Below are 19,511 nucleotides of genomic sequence, written 5' to 3' on the forward strand. Positions count from 1 at the left end.
GTTCTAAGCACATAGTATCAGCCGAAACATGGTGACTAGCCAAGAATATATCGATAGTGATAAAGCAGTCCGGTCATCCGATCTTTTCACTTGTCTGCATGGGGCTTCTTAGTTTTCGTGTCTGTTTTGCTCAAGTAGGCACATTTTGCGCAACCTTTTTTTTATCATGGTTTGTCAGTTTCCATCGTTCGTACTGCTTTATGTACACAATCAGACAAAGTATAAGTCTGCATCTTGTTTTGGACGCGAGATTTCGTGTATATATGAGGGATCATTATTTCAAAAGGTCTAAAAAAGTGGGCGTAGCTTACGTCCCATTTCAAAAAGCTATGGGTCAATTTTCAAAATATGATGTTCACTATTGGAACATAGTTTTAGTACTTGAAATCGTTATTTGAGATTTATTTTACTAATTAACCAATTAATAATTAAAGACCCATTAATCAAATTATAGTGTTAATAGGTTACGATTTACGTATTCCAGTATTTTTAGACCGTTTAAGATCATATTACGTAAGCGTAAGCCGAGACGTACATTATTGCCACGACACGATGAAATTTCCCAGAGACTATTAAATGCAAAGACCAACAAGCAAGATGCAAAGTGCTTTCTACTGCTTGAAGATTTTACATTACAATCATCAAGACGAACCTGTTTGCTAATGCTTATCCTTATATTCCGAAGCTGTCCTTACTGATCGACGTTTCAGTTTTACTAAGCGTTGGACAAAACATATAGTTACAAAACCCTTGGTCTTTTGGCCTTAATTTTTCATAACAGAGCATTCTTAGCTATGTCAATGACCAAATAAAATCTTTGCATTAGAACAACTTGTTTGATAACTAGGGCAAAAGCAGAAATGACCCGAAACTTTCCTGCTTACACGAGTAAACTTACTCTAAAAGTAAAAAAAAAATTCGTTGTTTACTGAAATCCTTGCCACGAGTGAATTCTACCTACTTTATAGAAAAATAACTTTCACAAAATACCATATGCCTACTTGCCAACGACAAGGTGGCTAGTTCATTTTTGTTAAATATCATCCATTATTATACCAATAAAACTTATACAAATTTATAATGATGAATCGATTTAAACCGCGCTCGTTTTTGTTCAGTCAAGAAAATATATATAGGACGATCAACGTATCACTATCTCTCTGCGTAAATTTAGAAGGTAGTTCCACTCGTACTGTACGTAATTAGTACTGCTCGTAGTATACAATTGCTGTCGCCTTTACAGGTATTGTAGCGACAGTAACAATTCAAAAGCTCACGGGCAGTTTTTAGTCAACGAGGTCTTTAAATGCGAAGTTTTTCATTTAAAAGTTGCGAATTTTTTTAAATCTTGCACGATGTTTTAGGGATTCCTATTACAACGTACATATGACGTAGCTGTTTATGGAAACACAAAAATAAACACTACTGCTTTAATTCTATTGTATTGTATTGTATTTATCTAAGCGACTAATATTAGTATAGGACACATATTAAAGACAATTTTTTTGTTTCATCCAACTGCGAGTTATCAGCCCAAAATGTAGCTTACAAGCAGCAGAAGTAGACTCAGATAATTAAGGCAAAGAATTGCTAGTTTTGGGTCAATTAACCTAAGAAATGATTTTGTTGAAGGAGCTCCTTCTCACATTTCGCAGGGCCCTTCCTAGCATTTCACTACATCAAGATCAAAACACGACACAATCTCACGAACACTTGCCCAAAGTGTGACCAATGACCACTTGGATTCGTATTGCAAGATGACATTTATTCGAAAGAGAAAAATCAAAGATTTTCATACTATTATGAATGTCTATATCTTCCTATAAGTTACGGACCACACTTCCAGCGTTCTCGAAGATCGAGACAGAATACTTTAAACTACAACTTATACCAATTAAATATACAACTTAGTAGGTTTTCTTTCTATCACAGCCCTGTCTCTCACAAGCACTTAATTTTCAACGCTTGCCTAATAATAAGACACTGTATGGTAGACATCACTGTTGAATGTGTTTTGGAAAATATTTTGCATATTAGAAGCGTCATTTTCTAGGAAAAGGACAATTGCATGATTGACTAAGGGCCAAATTGTACAAATAAACAACATTTAATTGTTTTTCTTTTTAGAAAAAGCTTTTGTTTAAATTTAATTTTTCCTCTTCAGAGAGCAAAGGCCCAGTACCTTACACAGATCTTTAACAACTAGCTTCTCAGTAACGATGTTCGTCATAAATACTTTATCCGATTCCGGTCCAGAAGGGAAACTCACACGAAATTCACCGTCTGCTAAGTAGTTTTGCAATTTCTTCGTTTTTTCAGGTGTCCAGGAATTTTTCTGAAAATTTCAACAAATGGTACAGAAACTAACCGGTCAACAATACAAACTTACTTAGTATTAATTTTTGTGTGCCTTTTGTCCTCTTCCATTTCCAACAAAGAAATATCTATTAATTTAATTTTACACCAAAGCGCATTCCCTAGAGTTTTAGGTTGACGCGTCTTATATCAGCATAGCTTATGTAAGTAGAGTGATCAATATCTTAAATATGGAATATACTGCAGCATTTAAAAATCGCGGGACCACTCAAACGCAGGTATTTTTGCCAGCTATTGCAAATGTAGAAAATTCTCACTTACATCGAATTCGCAGCTTGCTAGACTTACACGCGTCGCGAGCGCAGGTACTAGAAATGCTGCAAGAGGCGGCCTTCTACATTCGGTAATATCAACCTGGTATACCGATCTGCCATAGTCGATCATGTGTAAATTGATATGAGATCCATTAACTTCAGTAACTTTTGCGCGTTTTCGATGGAATGTAACGAAGTGTCCTTTCTTGAGACACATAATTTCAGTGCACCGCAGGGATGGTAAACTGTAGATTTCTGATTCCATAGCTTGCCTTTCTTCCAAGGACTCACTGTTTATAATCCAAATGTTGTGCGGATCATTTGCGTGGCTGACCTTGTATGTCGCGTTATCAATCTGAAATATTAAATGTAGACATACTCATTGATTTGTGGCATATTATAAGCAAAATATTCAAGTTATACATAAACGGTAGTTTCTAGCAGTGTTCTGAAGATGGACAACATTGCATAAATAGTAATAATAAGTAGCAAACTCTGCTGAAATAACGAAGCGTGATGTTGCAGAATTCATATTATAAAGTCGCCGGTTCCAATTTCACGGGGCGGACGCAAATCGATGCGAAGCTTTACTTACGCATTACGGTTCTGTAATTAACCTTATTATTATTATTATTATTATTATTTAAAGTGCCTATACACGTAGTGCAAAACAAGTACTGAAGTCGTAGGAACGTCCCACTCACTCAGCACGCTACGTATAAAATTAAAAGCCCACAATTTAAGGTGACAGCAAACCGAAGTCCTAAAAATTCGAGGGCCAATGAAAGAGTGTAAGAAAGCGCAAAACGTCGAAACAAGATAGATAATCTCATCTTAAAACCAGCTTCTAATATGTTTATAAATCTTGCAGCAATTTTCGACCAGTTTCAGTCTGACCTCTATCTCTTATAGGATCATTCATGTTAGCACATGAAAAATCTCGGATTATGATATAGGCCGTTGGTTTTTTCAATCTATAAGTTTAATAGAGGACTCATCAGGCTCAAAAACTAATAAACTAACTTGGCTAAAAATTAACCATTCCTCACATGCAGAAAACAAAACTCTGGTTTCAATCATGATAAATTTGTGGTCTTTACTCTAAAAAAACTAGCTTTTTTTTAATACAGAGAAAAGCGGATTAACACATAATCGCTACAGCAAATTGTGTGCTTGGTTTATTCTTTTAAATATATAAAATTTGTCTTTTACAGGTTAGTTTTAAATGTTAAGCGCATTGAAAAAAGAAAGATTTTCACTTAAAAAAAAAAAAGTAAGATTGATAATCTTACTTTAAGTGCGGTATTCATCGGCATGCTAATAAAATTGGTCGCTTCTTCATCGTACACGATGTCCTTGATTAGATATATTTTCTCATGTACATCCTGCCGTGAGCCGACGAGCAAGACCTGAACCAGCTCTGATCCAACCGCCTTGTCTAGCTTGTCTAACACATTGAGCTCTGGTAGGTGGTCCTCCAGTTCACAAGGAATTGCAAGCTGACAAGTTTTCAGGACACTTTTTGTATTTTTCCCCGTTGGAAGTAAGCGGATATTCTGTTTAGGATCACAAACAAACAGTAAGAGAGTATAGCGGAAGTAACATGAAGATGCTTAATTTGACTCGAAAAATGCCAGTTTTATGCGAAAATAATTTGTATGACTGAATAGCAACTCTTTAAAATAATCCGATAGCGACATGAGATTAGAAATTTCGACTTTTTTAATCAGAGACTGCTTGCTAGCACACATACTTTAAGCACAATCCTAGCAACCATACGTCTGCGAAGATATGATTTCGACTTTACAGTAACAAAATAATAACAATCTATACAGTAAAAAGCAACTTACACATTATGTGTCAAAACAGATATCTCCTGATAATTAAACACTCGTATAATCAAATGACCTTACCTTGCGAGGCACTATTTCTGAGTTGCCGAAATCGAGAAAATATACTTTGACTTGGTCGTTTTTTACGTAACCGTCAAACCTAGCTCGATACAACACATCGTCATAGGGCGCAACTACAATTGTACTGCGCGGACAAAGATGATCATCCGAAGGTTCTTCTTCACAATCGGCCTTCAGAACCTACAAGTTTTTACAAAGTGATGATTCCCATTCTTTTTATAAAACATTCGGCCATACATATTCAAAGAAGGAGTAGAATGTCTCAAATATAACTAACTCAAATCTATCATATTCAGAACTTACTTTGCTAAAGATAATAATCGATTTAATTCTAAATTCGTATAGGTAAACAAATCTGCGTCATCAGGGGTTGAAACATTCGTATCTGGGTCTAGTCTGTTTCTCAGCTCACTTCGCACAGGCGTTCCTCTCTCTCAATTTTATTATAGATTTTCGTGTAAAAGTCAGAAACTGTGAAGCGGTTTCTATGACGCATACTTTGCACTGTTTTGTCTTTTTGAGAAACTTGCCCAAAGGTAACTTTGTTGAATAGAGGACATTCGATAACACCACATAGGTTGTACTGCAAAGAATTTTTTAACTCCATTAAACCGCAAACACCAACATTGGATCTATTTGGACAAAAAATTACTGGATTAAGTGTGACAGATCCCCTTAAAATAAAAGGGGGTACACGCATTCGTATAAGCGCTTGATGCGCGTATTTGTGTATATAAAAAAACATCATAAATACTGTCTTTGGGTGGCCCTACCTCATCGCAAATTGCCCTTTGCAGATTGTTGTCTTCTCTGAGCACGATATACACGAAGTGTTTTTCCCTGTCAATGTAGGTAACTTCTGCCAACACGTACCGCCATAAAGGCGGTACCCGTACTTGGAAGGCACCTTTAAGTATTAGTCCGTCGGATTCCCTCGAAGAAAAACTACTGCGCCGGCTTGAGCTGGTTGAAATTGGATCAGTGCCATCTGGTGGATGAAACTCTGCCCCGGTTTGACCATCTCTATCGACCTTGGTTAATTGTTTACCACCATCCTTTAAACCACCCTCAGGATTCCCGTCAAATGAACCATCTTTCGGTTGAGCACCACTTGGATGAGAAGTCTGTGGTAGTCGACTAGCTAAGGCGCCATTGACCTTACTATTGACTTTTTTTTGGCCATCGACACTATTATCACTGAAAATGTATTGCTCTCTGTCATTGAGTTCTAAGTTATAGTCTCTGTTGCAACTAGTATTATTGAATTGCTCATTAACATCGACGAGCTGTTCCGAATGGGTAAATCTCGGCTGATTCATACAGATTTTTTCTATGGCATCGCGAGCCCCTCGGAGTACCTCAATCGTATGCGGTCGAGCATTGAGTTCATTATTCTGGCGTGAAGTTGCCATTAAAGAAGTACTGGAAGGAACAAATTCCGCGGCGTCGTACCTCAAAGGTGTAATAGGTTGCTTCTTGCTGTTAGAGTCACCAGCAGCGTAGTCCTTAACAACGTTGCTAAAGTGGTCCGCCATGGCCGAATCGTCGATATGTGTTGTTGTTACCGTCGTAGTACTTGTCGTGCATACCATAGGCGCCACTAGGGGTGATGAAAATGTCCGAGGCAGCTGTATGCTGAATTCGTCATTGGCGACGTGACGATGTTCTCTTGTGTTTTTAAGAGACAGGAACTGAGTGAGTATACAAACAAATGAGCGGAAAAGACGAAGGAAAATAAACAACATTTATTAGAGAGAACAAAATTGCTAAACTGGAGAATATTGCTTATAGCCGAAAATACAAAATCTTTACAAGAGGATCTTCTACGTTCAAATGAATACGTTATTAAAAACGATAAAAAACATAATGGCATCACAAAAAGTTCTTCCCCAATATGGCTTATACTGTAACTGTACTAATGCATTATTTCAGCACCAATATCGTCCTATCTTTTTTCTGTATAGATGGTAACATGGTAGCGTTCAAAGAATGCAACAGCTAAAAATATGGCGAGATATTTAAAAAATATGTTCTTCCGGTATGAGATTTGGAGATATACGATAGCTTGAATTGAACGTTATTATCTTAACAGGTTATTTAATTTATATAAATCTGTTCCTAGTCAGTAACGGACCCTGAAATTTGTAGCGGAAGCTTGCTCTGACAATTTGGCATCAGTTTCACTGTTGCCCTGTAGTGCTGAGACTGAGCCATGTTTCATCGGTGGCTTCCCACTAACAGGAATCATCTGGTCTCTGGTTTCCCTAATGACTGCACTCTGATTTTTTGCTCCGACATTAACAGGCAGTTCCTCGACTGGTGTGCATTCACTAACATCTGTGACCGTATCGAAGGAGTTACTACTCACTGCGGCTGCACATGACACCTCATCTGTGGCTGTGGTCCAATGATTACTCGAAGCAGAAGTTAAAACAGATGTAGGCTGAAAAATGCCAGAGTTGAGAGCTATTCGTAAAAGACGCATATTGAATACGCAGGTAGCTAAACTTCGTCCATTTTGCACTGGTTCCACTCGTTCATTTAATAAGAAAAGGTCTTGTGTGAGTTTATCGCCATTGCGCTGATAAAATACTTTCAAGCAGAGGTGTCTGTAAGATTGTCGATTGCTGTACTTTTACATTTTGTTCGTTTTGATTTAATTGCAATCAATTGTAAGGCAAATTTCCTCCAAGTATACTAGTAATTAAAGAATCTCTAAATACTGTGCAATGTTGTATAGAGACCTGATATGCGGAAATACATCGTTTCTCTTTTCTGTTAAACACAGATAACTACCGATTAATAAAGAAATGCAATCCCCTTTGAAGATGGCGGCCAAGCATTCTTGCAAGGCATCTTTAAAAAATTCTCACGTATTCATGTTGTTTTAGAGTTTTCATCATCTAGGCTAACTTTGACGTTTAGTAATCTAGTCAACCATGCAAATTGTTGGCGCAAAAGTCAAAATTAATGAACATAAAGTATGCGTTTAGCGTTCATTTTATTTGATTCTTGCGCTATTTTCAACTAAAACTTAGGTTTCTAAGATTTTGAAATGAATTGTAAATGCTAATGCTTAAATATAAATACCTCGAAATACTTTTAGCTAATTAGGCTGCCCCAAAAACACTTTTTTGTTCTCTATACATGTTTCGGCTACAATTTTTTTAATCACTTTTAAGATAATTAATCGAAATAGTTGTATTTACTTTTCACAACACAGCAGTAAACAGTTTTATGGACGAAATGTTGGTTTTGATTCTTGAGAGCATCTATTCGCCAAACCTAACCCATATTCTAGAAGTATATTTGTATTTGCTATTTGCATCTATATAGCAATTAAACCCAGGCCGCACAGACGCCAACAAAGCTCCTCTCTCATGAATGAATCCAAACTTTTACCAATATTCAAGGTGTGGGTCCACGTTGACATCCGGAGAGGATTCATCACTTTTTCTTTTTACGGCGAGTTTTTCCATACGAATGTATCCATATAACAAAGTATTCGATCCCGGCTAGTACCAACGCTCCCAAACTTATCATAGCTTTTACGTGAAGCCATTTACATGACATACTAGAATATTTTTTTAATGTTAAAATAGCAGGCTTTCATCATCCTGAAGATGACTCATTATTCCGGTGTTACACGTTTGAGTTGTTTGATGTACTTGATGTAATTCCATTTCCGATACTGATACACAACCATGTAATGCCACTTATTTAGTTACAATTTTATGTAGTCATTGCAGGTAAGAGCAGAAACTTTCATAGTTTAATCCGGACTTCGCTTGTCTTGTACTTTTTTTTTGTCTTGTACTTAATCACGTATAATAAAGGTAGTTAATCTAGTAAAGGTAGTAACCTTTATCTCTGCATTGGTCCGGTTATCTGGCACTCTGGCATATAAATCACTTGGTGCAGCAACTAATATTTTAAATTGACTATGACAGATTATGGCTCTCAAGTGAAATAATATTTACTGCCAACTGCACTAAACGGTGCAGTCATCATTGTAAATACAACCTATTATTTAACGTATTACTTTTCAACTCACCTAGTTTCTAGGATGTCCCCTGGCTAGACAACCGCCAAGAGCATTACGAGGTGATCCCATTCTAAATTATTAACTTGATATGTAAGCCAGTATCGCACGTTCTCTAGTGCGTCTAGTTATGTTCATCGAATACGTATAACAACAATTTCAACAAACTTGGCGTGGCCTATGTTGGTTTGCTAATAAATTGCATCAGCCATAGCGCACTATCAGATTAAAACCAATCTAATTAGTGCTGCATTATTAAAGCTGCATTACATTAGCTGTATGAAACGTGCCTTCCCTTGCATTCAACACCAGTCTGTTATATTAGCACTCAGGCCCTAGTGCACGCTTTCTCATCGTGCCTTAACGAAGTAAGAGACGTGTTTTGCGAAAAAAAAAAAAAAGAGGCGCAAAACATCTGTTTTATATGAATCTACCTTTGCTGTATAAAATCTGAGAAAAAAAATAAACACCTGCTATATAGAATACGCACCTGAGTAACATCCTTTTTAACTGGAATAGCCGCGAGTGATGCACGGGTATTTTCAATCGCAAAAACTTGAACTGGAAATTCTAGCATCGATGGCGTGTTATATGTTTTCATGCATTTTATGGCTTGGTTCACGGCCTGGAACGCTTTTTCCAGTGAAAACATTGCCGATTTAACATGTGCGCTGACCTTAAGCGAATAAAACCATCGCAGGATATACGAGATAATGAACAAAAAATTAAGATTAATTTCGAACGTACAGTTGAGTACGCGTGCTGGCGAGACCAGAAGCCATATAATAATATTCTGGAATATCCCATTTTGCTATTTATGCTTCCCGATAATCGATAAGTACCTTTTGTGATGATGCACAAAAATGTTCACTCCACTAACACGTAAGCATTGTCTCACTTTCCCTTAATTCAGTGTAGGTTAACTACATAAAATGTAGATAATCTTCATATAATTTTTCATTGCATTATATTAATAAAAAAATTAATATCAACCATGATGACCGACGCTAGACCTTCCAATTAGGTCGACGAAAAACAAGCAGATTTTGTCATTACAATAGAGTACATGTATGTTAGAGTGATCAAGTTTTACTACGCTTATATCTTTTTATACATTCTAAAATTTTATTGAAAAGTTTTCAGAATACTTTTTACAAGTTACAAGTAAGAATAACAAACGAATATACAAAAAAAACATTTGTTCGTATTGTGTTGTTGTAAAATTTGAATATCGATTTCATCGAGATTATATAATGTGTACTATGCTTGCCAAATTTTTTCGCTGATCTTTGTACAGACTCAGGTATTACAAAAAAAACCTTTTTTTGTCGATAACTCTTTTAGGCTAGCCATGCGTATCAATAGCATTATTTAAGGAAGGGCGCAAACACACACAGTTGTGCTTAGCATGGCTGCTTAATGAAAAAACATTAAATAGAACCTCTTACCTCTTCACAATTTTCGACGCAGTATTCAACGTCTGCTGAAACAACAGACGCTAAAGCTTCCGCACTTTTCGAAGTCAGCTCAATCTTCCATACCAACGCATTAATATCGATCCTTAAATTTGCCAGGCTTGACTGCCAAACAAAAGAAGCCATCCTGGCAACCGTAACGTAAGGCTTGACGGAAACCACTAACTAAAAAAAAACACGGAGCAAATAAGCACTTTACCTCTCAGGCACCATTGAAATAAAATAATAATCATCAGTACTATAATAAAACTATTCTACTTCAACGATGCTTATTTGTGCAATAATTGTTGCTTTGATGCAAGGGGTTTTTAACTGCCTTGTTCTGCAGTTTAGTTACGTGTACGAAGTGTAGCATCTAAATCTTAGCGGCTTTTAATGAGTGAAATAGAAGAAGGCAAAAGCATGGCAACCGGTGAAAAAGGAAGTGAAAGTAAAGGCGAATCGAGGACAACGTGAAGATGATGGAGTGCAGCTTTTTGTTTGAGATGACTGATGGACTGGGTTTGGCAGGCGAGACGTATGGAAACTGGATACCGCCCAGATCTTTGTTTTGTTGCAGTTTCGTGATATTACTAGGTAAAGAAGCATATGGACAGATCAGTCATCGTTAAATACTATAGCTTTAAAAGATACTCAAATACTAATCAGTCATTTTAGGTAAACGACGCAATTTTGAAATTAAAAAAAAGACTTGTTATTCCAACCGTATGACATGCTACCATGGGATCGGTAGCAAAGTGTCATCATTCACTTAAGTTGAAGCGCTAGTAGAAATCACTTACATCAAAAAAATATCTAAATTTAGTTCCGTGTGACAGCCTTACTTGCAAAAAATATATATATATAAAATAAATTTCCGTAAGAATTGTGATGCCGCCGCTTCTTAAAAATAGATGACTATGTTCTTTGCAATTATCATGCACTGTTCATACTATGCCTGCGTATGTAAATAAACGCCGTTTCTAATTAGCTCATAAGAATCTATATTTCCACATTTTTCCGAGCCATTTGTTAGAAGGTTGAAGCTTTTACGCTTCTTGAGTCAAAAAAATCACTTTTCGAGGCCTTCTCTAATTAATCAATTGGCTGTATCCCAAAAGTTACTACCGTTTTCAAAAATAAAACGTTTAACATATTAAAAAGTGCATTAAAAACGTACTAACAAATCATTACTAACTTTATTAAAGAATTTATGTAAATTATCATTAACATGTTAAAATTGCTAAAAAATAAACTAAAAAAGTTTATAGCTTACCTTATATAAGTAAGTTATTAGAAGCATTTACTTTTTAATTGTCGAGCTTTGAGCACTTAATAATCCACTTAATCCATTGCAGGGCAAATGATGTTAGCTTTGATAATAGTATGCATAACGTATTTCCAAGAGACATGGTATCACATAATTTTATACCCACTATAATACGGAGATCTATATTCTATAGCTACAATAGCTGAAGAGATATGAATGTTTGCGTGTACACTAAGAGAACAGTGGCATATTGCATATATGAAGTTCGGTGCCACAACAACGTTGCCCAGTAAGTTTTATTTATATTATTCATAAACATGTTTGTAACGAAAAATTAAATGTAGTTTATATTAATTTTAATTGCTGTACGTACAGTCTTTCAAGACCTTAAAGTTAAACAAAGCAAAATCTCGGTTTTTTTTTTTCATAGACAGTAACGGCGAATTCCTTGAATTCGCCACTTTATACGGTACGTTAATAGACGTTACGCTAATAACTCCCGTAACAATGAATTCATGCTACCATGAAACGTTAACTCATAGTGGTTCTAGTCGAAAACCAAAATGCGTCATTTTAAGTTGCGCATATATCGGTGTAAACATGATTGCTGCTTAGTTCGGTTGCGTTTACAATAAGCGCTCAAGTAATATAACACTCACAAGGCTTTCACCAACATGTAATAATAAGATAATTTAATATTCTTATCGAATTAAAAATTTTGAGTAAGATTAAATTAAAAATCCTGCTTGATTCATAATTTTATCTGAAAGACAAACACATTTAACCCAGGCGACACTTCCTAGCAGCTTCTCTGTTACAGCTAATAAACTGATAGCTGCACTGAGCTCCGTGCAGGGAGGGTCCTCCACGTTTACTGAGGACTTTTGACTCGACTGTGCAAGATTTGTGCAAGTACAGGTGCGGAGAGTATAGTAGCATGTCAAGGCTTTGAACGTTTATGGTACATCATAACAATAAAGTGAGTAAGCTGAGACGAGTTAACCGTGCTATCTAATTAGGAAAATATACTCACCCAGTTTGGGTCTGAGCTCTGTCACTAATGCACGATCCGTTTTATTTTGCGATAATAATGTACTTCATAATAAAATACATTAAACTCACTTCTATTTACCAGCGAATAGACGAAATTCATCAATAACAAACGGTCGTTCGTCTGCTCTAGCCGCGGTCATTTCAAATCAGTGATCAACACAGAATCAACAGAAACAATTCTGAAAGTTACAATTAGTCGAAACACTGCATAAAGCATTACTCACAGCGTCGTCGTATTGGTCGAACAAAGCAACGAGCGTAACAGAACTGTAGATCGCTTGCGCGCTATGGATCTTTTATGGAGATATGAAGAATATGGTTAATGGTTATGCACTTACTATTGGTATTATAGCACGTGCTATATTTATAACTATAGCAACTACAGAGTTCATTTTTCCTATACAATATACAATCACATTTCAACCTAGCTCGTAATAAATGTACAAATATAAAACTAAAACAACCTACATTTCAATAACGGTTCCTATTCCCGTCATCCAGCTCTTGTTGCTGCCAGCCCCATGTACGTGTATTTTGTGTACACTAGCGTATTTTTCAGCTAGAATTGCTCTCTCCGATTGTGGTAAGATATAGATATCCAGTTTCATTAGACGTTGAAGTGGTTTTGCCATTTCGACCAGTGCCTCTATTAAACGGTTTGCGCGTTTAAAGCGCTTCGTTCCCCAACATAATTTCAGTGGCGCGTTCGTAATCCTTCGAGGTTGTTCTTAACAGTTGGACTCAGCCGTCATCTAACTCCACCTGAAGTTCGTTGTAATGCTACCTATGTTTATTTTCTTCGGAAGAAAACCTGTTTTATAGAGTTAACAACGGATGAGCATTTATTTGAAATATTATTTGAATTGAAGTTGCAATGGTATTTTAATTAAACGCATTTTTAAGTAAGTATCATTGTAAACAATACACGAACTGTACGTTATAAAGGAGTCAGGATTGATAGATTCCAAATTCAGATAGATAGTAGTGATATCCTGTGTTACCTGGTTTCATTTTTATCATTTCAAGATAGTTATATCAGGTTGTGAATATAATCCTATTAGCTTGGCCCTCTAAGGTGCTACCAAAAAAGTCACACGACAGCCTCACGTATGTTCTAAACGAATTTTTCACTAGACAAGAGATATACTCAAACGTATTGACACCATAGGTATACTACTGAGGCTTGTACTGCACGACAGGCAAGCACGTAGTTAGACCTCTAAGGGCCTAAAGTTACTGCCTAATTTTTGCAGTGCGATGCTAGTTTCAGCTCGTTGCTATGTCGCCGGATAAGCACGGGGAACTAGTTATTTAACAGTATCATTATAAGATAATTTCTTTTTTCCTAGTGTGAGGCAAACTCGGTTAGCTTCCGGCTGAAAATTTGTGAGCTAAAGTGTACATTTGATAGAATGATATTGTGTCGAACATCGTAATGGGTGTCTTAGTAAGTACGACGTAAACGTGAAAGGCCGGCCGCGAAGAAATGCAAAATTAACTGCGACGGTATTATTCGTTATTAATAATTTTTAATCAATTATTAGTATTAACAATGGAAATAGTATAACCGCCTTTAGAATTTACAATTAGTTAATGTATTCCCTGTTACCAAAGTTTAAATGGAGTAACTGCTGAATACATTTAAAAATGGTAGCTAATTTCCAATTCAAATATAATTAAATTTAAACAAGCTTTATTTGAACATTAGGCGCTAAGACAGCATCAGTTTGAAGGAACTGAGGTCAGTCTAGAATTACCTGACAGGTTCATGTAATATAATTAGCATATTAAATGTTTTAATTCTCGACAGTATATAGTTTTCAATGCTACATGCAAGAATTGGTAAATAGTTTTAAATATTTTCTGTCTGTATTGGTAATTCAGGGCATTCACTACGTATTCTAACTACCCGCTAGCAATGGTCGATAATAATTTCTAAAAAGATATCTACAAAAATCTAGAAGTACATATTGGAGAAGCTTCTATCTGAGACCGAATGACGAAAACTTTCTATGCGTAGCTTGAGAAAATGATTAGCCCAGGTTAATCTTCGTCCAACTATCAAACCAGGGCGTTGTGCGGATGCATTTAATTTAACGACGTCCATCAAGATTCGTTGGATTGCTTGGTATATTGATGAAGCTTTAGGAGATTATAAAGGGAACACGTTCCATTTTAGAAATGTTTGCAGAAAAACTAAATGTAACGTAGCTACATTTAACGTTCTCAGAGTCACAGATGTCTGCGTTACAAGACGATCTGCGAATCTACCTTATGAAAATGAAGGCGTCGGAAAAACAACTGGTATATAATCCGTTTTTGCGGGACTCAGTACATTTATATAAATGATAAATATAAATGGGCCTAGGAGTGAATTTTGAGGAATCCTTCTTTTTGTTGAATAGTCATTCGAGATAGTATTCGCCAGTGCATACAGTTGAGAAGTGGTTGATCAAGTCACATGTGAACCAACTGCATATTACACGAGAAAAATCATAGTTCTGGAAGGACATCGTGCGAGCTTGAGTGAGAAGATTTTGCGATATCACCTAAAGCCAGAAGGAAGGCGTGTTCTTCATCGCAAAAGAAGTGAGTGATGTAACTTCAGATATTATAGAGGGCTAGAACACAGGAGCGCGAGCTACATCGAACTGAAGAAACATTTACTGTTGGAAAGTGAGCTGCAGAATGACAAAATCAGTTGACGTTCGACACATCTTGCAGAAAGCTTCACACGGGTCACACACTCTTACCTTTAACTAACTTGGAAGACCTTTAGCGCTATTAAAAACAACTGTCTGAAGAAATAGGCTAAATTTTGTGCTAATCATGTGTAAATTACTGGAGGATTTCACAAGGAACAACAGTAAATAAACCAGTGAAGTCAGCTTTCACAAACATGTCAAGTGACAAAGTTAGTTCTTCAGTAATAATTGAAAAATTAAAGGGAAGCTAGACAAGACGAATGCTATCTGATTGATATTTGTTCAGTGCTCCGTAATATGCATGTTTATGCTTCTGCTCGAACTTTTTCTGTACGTATCAAGAACTCGCCTAGAGTGTCGAAACTACACCGCAATAATTTGGAGATTAGCTATTACAATGAATAAAACTGTTTACCAAAAAGGCAGTATTGTGAATATTATTTAGGGTACCTTTTAAGCAACTACCTGTGAAATGAAAACTGGTATATTAGTGACTGATCAACAAAAACAAGTATCAAATAATATATTTCGACAGAAGTTCTCATCGGACTTCTCGGGAGGGTTCCACGGGTGCTTGTCAAAAAACTAATAAGAGCAAGAATAGGATAATAACCAGAGATAGTGTGGGATTGTATAATTATCGAGATGATCCCCATCACAGGCGCAGCAAAAATCAAAGTTATATAGCTTATACGCGTTTCCTAATCTTCTTTCGTTGTTCCGTAAACTACGGATAACCCGAGGATTCCTAATCCAAAAATCCATATTCAAGTTACCAAAGACAATCATGGGTATATCTTGCAAGTTGATTGTCATATCAAGTATCTCAATTCATGTGTAAGAGCCTTGGGGATTGTTCGAGTAAATTCCGGTTTAGAACGTTCAGTTTACGTAAACTTGTCGCACACGAGTGCTACGCACGTTCACGTGCAAATATAATTTACTATTTTTATTTACTACTACTAATTTTTTAGCCGAGGCGAATTTTTTTTTATTTAATATGAAGGACAACACAGGGAAACGCTTAGTGTTGCTAACAGTACCAACAGATATGGCCATAGTTCCGTCGATTTGGCTTTTCCGTGCATTTGCTCTAGTAAAAATAGCCTATCGTCCGTCAGCATCTTTGTTGCTGCTATCTTTTCGCCAATGCTTTTTTGTTCTTTTTGATGTTCGTTAGTGGCCTCCCAATGGTTTTTCTTTTCTGGATATGCTTGTATTTTTCCCGTGCAATCCCCTGTCGTATCGTCTTACGTTAAAAAAAAAATCCTTTCTACCTCTAAAATTATGTTATCAAGGATACGATATTGTTCCAATTTAAAAATAAATCAAATAATAAAAAGTTTAATCTGAGTTTTCTTAGAATCATTCGTTCTTACTCGTCTTTTTGATCAACGCCTTCGTTATAAAACCTTCTTGCTTAATCGAATATTACGATGCTATGCATACTCAGTAAGGCTATGGCGTTCGCTAACTTGGAAAGTATATTTGAGGATCTGTTCTGGCTCGGATTGATTTTCAGAGGACTCGACCGTAGAAAGATATACCTTCTTCTGACAGGTCGCTTAAAGCAACCAAGATTATTCGACGTGATCATCTTGTTCTTAAATTATTTATAGAGTGATCTTTGCGCCCTTCGAGCTGCAAATAGGCGAACGAATCCCAAAGTATACATTGCGCTGAGAGATATTTGAAGTTAAATTCGGAACAATATGGGTCCATCTTTTACTTTGAATGGCATTTTCTGGCAAAGCTCCGTGAATAGGTAAGAGTTAATTTGTACTCTAGTCGTTAAATATCGACATCATTTATGATGCACATACTTACCATACATTTTTTTAGGTTTTCAGGCCATTTAGATCTTACCTATACACAGAGTGAATTTATGTCACTCCAAATCAATCCATCCTTGTGTGCGTGATATATGCATATTAATTATTATCAATTGTGGAAATGATGTACATGGCTAACTAAGAACAATGAATGGTAAGTTGTAAACAGGTTTTTAGAGACACATTTGTTATATATTGAAATACAATGCCAGAGGTTCAATGGCAATGCGATATTGTGCTCGACAGTTCTATAAATAAGCGCAGGCTGATCATAAGATTCGCGAGTGTAGTTGAGTTAAGAACAAACTTTTACGATAAAGGTGATGAATATTTTTATTGTTTTAATATTGTTTTATTGTTTGATCCGCTTTGCCTGAAGGAACTCAGGAGTATAAAGCTGTCCGGTGTAAGTGATCGACAGTGACTCACAGCCATTCATTATCATGCTGTTTCCTGACACTATGAGCTAAATGGAATGGTCGGTTGGTAGAATTAACCGCGGATGTTGTTTTGTATTTTACCCCCATCGTTTGTATTCAATACGCTTTACCTTTACACAATTCATTTTTATTACTCGCCCTATCCGACTCCTATTGATGATTTTACCATACAAGCAAAACTATATTAAGTTGTTTCTATTATACTTTAAACCAATCTCCAACTCGACTTCGTTTAATACTAGAAGATAACTTAAAACAGCTTCGAGTTTGAGGTTCTGTTGATATCCAAGTAATTCGCAGGTAGGTACCGTATTTACAGCATTGCCGGCAAGGGTATAATTTGAGGTTTCTTCGCTACTTTTGTATGCACCTATGCCCCAACCAAATTAAAAGCTAGCCCCTTAGCATACCATTGATCGTGTCTTCTGCTGTTCAACTGATAATATTACGTATTCCTTAAAACACTACGAGGGCTACATGAATTTGATATTATAATACTTTAAATAAATAAGGGACTTTCCGTGTTTTGGTAATAGCTTCAAGTAGCGCTAAGTTTATCAGGCGCGTGTTTACTTTAAATAGTTAGCATATAATTTTTCCTTTTTCATTTGTGATATTCTAATCAGCTTTTGACCTCATTAAAACGGACTCCGCTATGGATGTATGCACTATGCTCAAAGACAATTAAGGGAATCATGTAGTTTTTATCGCTTTGTTCCTCGTCTCCTTCGTATATAAGGGAAACCAATTTCGTCGAACAAAAAATTCTGTTAATCCGTTTAAACTTTCAAGATTACTTTTTGAGCTATCCAGGTTCCTTCGATACTTTAATCATCCGGCCGTTCACTTCAGGTGCCCAAAGTAATGATCAAATGGTCTGAGGAATGAACGGGTTCATTATGATACGGCGTATCTTTAAAGCTGTCGATAGTCATAAGCGTATGTCGGAATGGCTTCAAGGGTTCTCTGAGAAGGCAGCAATGTCTTGTGATGTCTGGCTACGTACGGTATCTGTTAAAGTAAAATTTACTCAGAAAACGTAACTTGTACAAGGCATAAGTGCATGTATCAAGTGGAACTGAGTGGTTCAATCGCTTAAAACATTGGCTTCCTCTTATAGTTTTCATTTTTTTTTTAACAGAGAACGAATAGTATAGGAATAACTCCTGAAGTTGTGCTAAGATCTTCTATCTATCCTACAGTTATGTATGGAACTCGACCAGATGGTAAAATGCAGCCTTACTATAGGTAAATTATCACGCACAGCTGAATGCGTCTCTTAGAGTATATGGTAATTCATTTTTCTAAAACCTTGTTAGGCGGGTGTTTCACTAATAATTTTTGCGTTTTTTGGTGAGTTAGTACCATTAACTTGAAAGAACATCCTTCTTAAGTTTCAATAATGATCGAAAGCGTTTTATTGCTTTTTATTGTCCGTTGACTTTGATCGAAAGTAGATCTATTTATTTTTCTATATATATATATATATAGAATCTTTAGATAACTGTATTATAAAACTTGATTCATTCTCTGGAAAGGACAATGTAATTAGGTCCGGAAGCCGTTTATATATTTTGTATATTTTTGCCGGAGTATATATTTTGTAGCACAATTATTATTGTATAATTATTTGACTGAAATTAGTCAACGAGATTTAAGCTCATAACGCTTCAGATTTTTCGTCGCTTAACTCAAGGCCATGAAAAGTGGTCACTATAAACATTAGTACAGGTTACACCACATGTTGCTTTATTTTTAATGGAATATGTTCTGACAACTGAATCTTAATTCGGACCATTCAAATGGCTGTAAAATAGATATTATGAATTAATGTATCGCACATAAGAACTTAGTTGTGAATATATTACATAATAATAAACATCTGACGTTGTTGTCTTCCATTCAAATAGTCAGTACCAGCTACAGTATTTATATTGCTCTTTCCTAGCGTAGGTGAATAGGTTTATGTATCTATGTGATTAAGATCAACTACGTAGGTCGTCTGAATAGTATAAAATACAAAGAACACCATATAACAACCGTTTTAAAGTTAAAAAACTGTTAGCAGGAGAAGCATCGTTCTGCTTGATATACGACATTAGGACGAAAACGGGACAGTTTTTACGAAGAAAACCGACCGAAAAATATAGATGAAAGGCCTGCTATTACTGT

The 19,511-nt window shown here is 36.1% G+C and overlaps 1 protein-coding gene and 1 long non-coding RNA gene across 5 annotated transcripts in view; one reads left to right on the top strand and one right to left on the bottom strand.

Moving 5' to 3' along the window:
- Positions 1 to 1,701: 1,701 nt before the first annotated feature.
- Positions 1,702 to 12,500, bottom strand: LOC111244802 (uncharacterized). Of its 4 annotated transcripts, none has more exons than XM_022792231.2 (10): positions 11,316 to 12,216; positions 10,034 to 10,225; positions 9,076 to 9,261; positions 6,678 to 6,986; positions 5,996 to 6,234; positions 5,317 to 5,740; positions 4,544 to 4,723; positions 3,923 to 4,186; positions 2,638 to 2,985; positions 1,702 to 2,335 (listed from the first exon to the last, which is right to left on the bottom strand). In XM_022792231.2, the coding sequence occupies exons 1-10, from the start codon at positions 11,340 to 11,342 to the stop codon at positions 2,147 to 2,149; spliced, it is 2,358 nt and encodes a 785-aa protein (XP_022647966.1). In that variant the 5' UTR covers positions 11,343 to 12,216; the 3' UTR covers positions 1,702 to 2,146. The 4 variants fall into 4 exon arrangements, with proteins under 4 accessions (XP_022647966.1, XP_086834891.1, XP_022647963.1 ...); XM_086978765.1 differs by having other exon boundaries at positions 5,317 to 6,234; positions 11,316 to 11,382; positions 12,088 to 12,212; XM_022792228.2 differs by lacking the exon at positions 11,316 to 12,216 and adding an exon at positions 12,343 to 12,500 and having other exon boundaries at positions 5,317 to 6,234.
- Positions 12,501 to 12,951: 451 nt separating this feature from the next.
- Positions 12,952 to 19,511, top strand: part of LOC111244727 (uncharacterized) — a 32,754-nt gene continuing 26,194 nt past the window's right edge. The window contains exon 1 of the long non-coding RNA XR_015320048.1: positions 12,952 to 13,129. This is a non-coding gene — a long non-coding RNA (uncharacterized LOC111244727). The remainder of the gene's footprint in view (positions 13,130 to 19,511) is intronic.

This window comes from Varroa destructor, unplaced genomic scaffold (genome assembly GCF_002443255.2).
Source record: "Varroa destructor unplaced genomic scaffold, Vdes_3.0 BEIS01000002.1, whole genome shotgun sequence".
Taxonomy (NCBI): domain Eukaryota; kingdom Metazoa; phylum Arthropoda; class Arachnida; order Mesostigmata; family Varroidae; genus Varroa; species Varroa destructor.

Coding starts and splice junctions, on each gene's coding strand:
- LOC111244802 (XM_086978765.1), bottom strand. CDS start 11,342: ATGCTTCTAATAACTTACTTATATAAG. Junction 10,226..11,315: donor TAATAACTTACTTATATAAG/GTAAGCTATAAA, acceptor GTTTTTTTTTAG/TTAGTGGTTTCCGTCAAGCC. Junction 4,724..5,316: donor AAAGGGCAATTTGCGATGAG/GTAGGGCCACCC, acceptor AAAAACTTGTAG/GTTCTGAAGGCCGATTGTGA.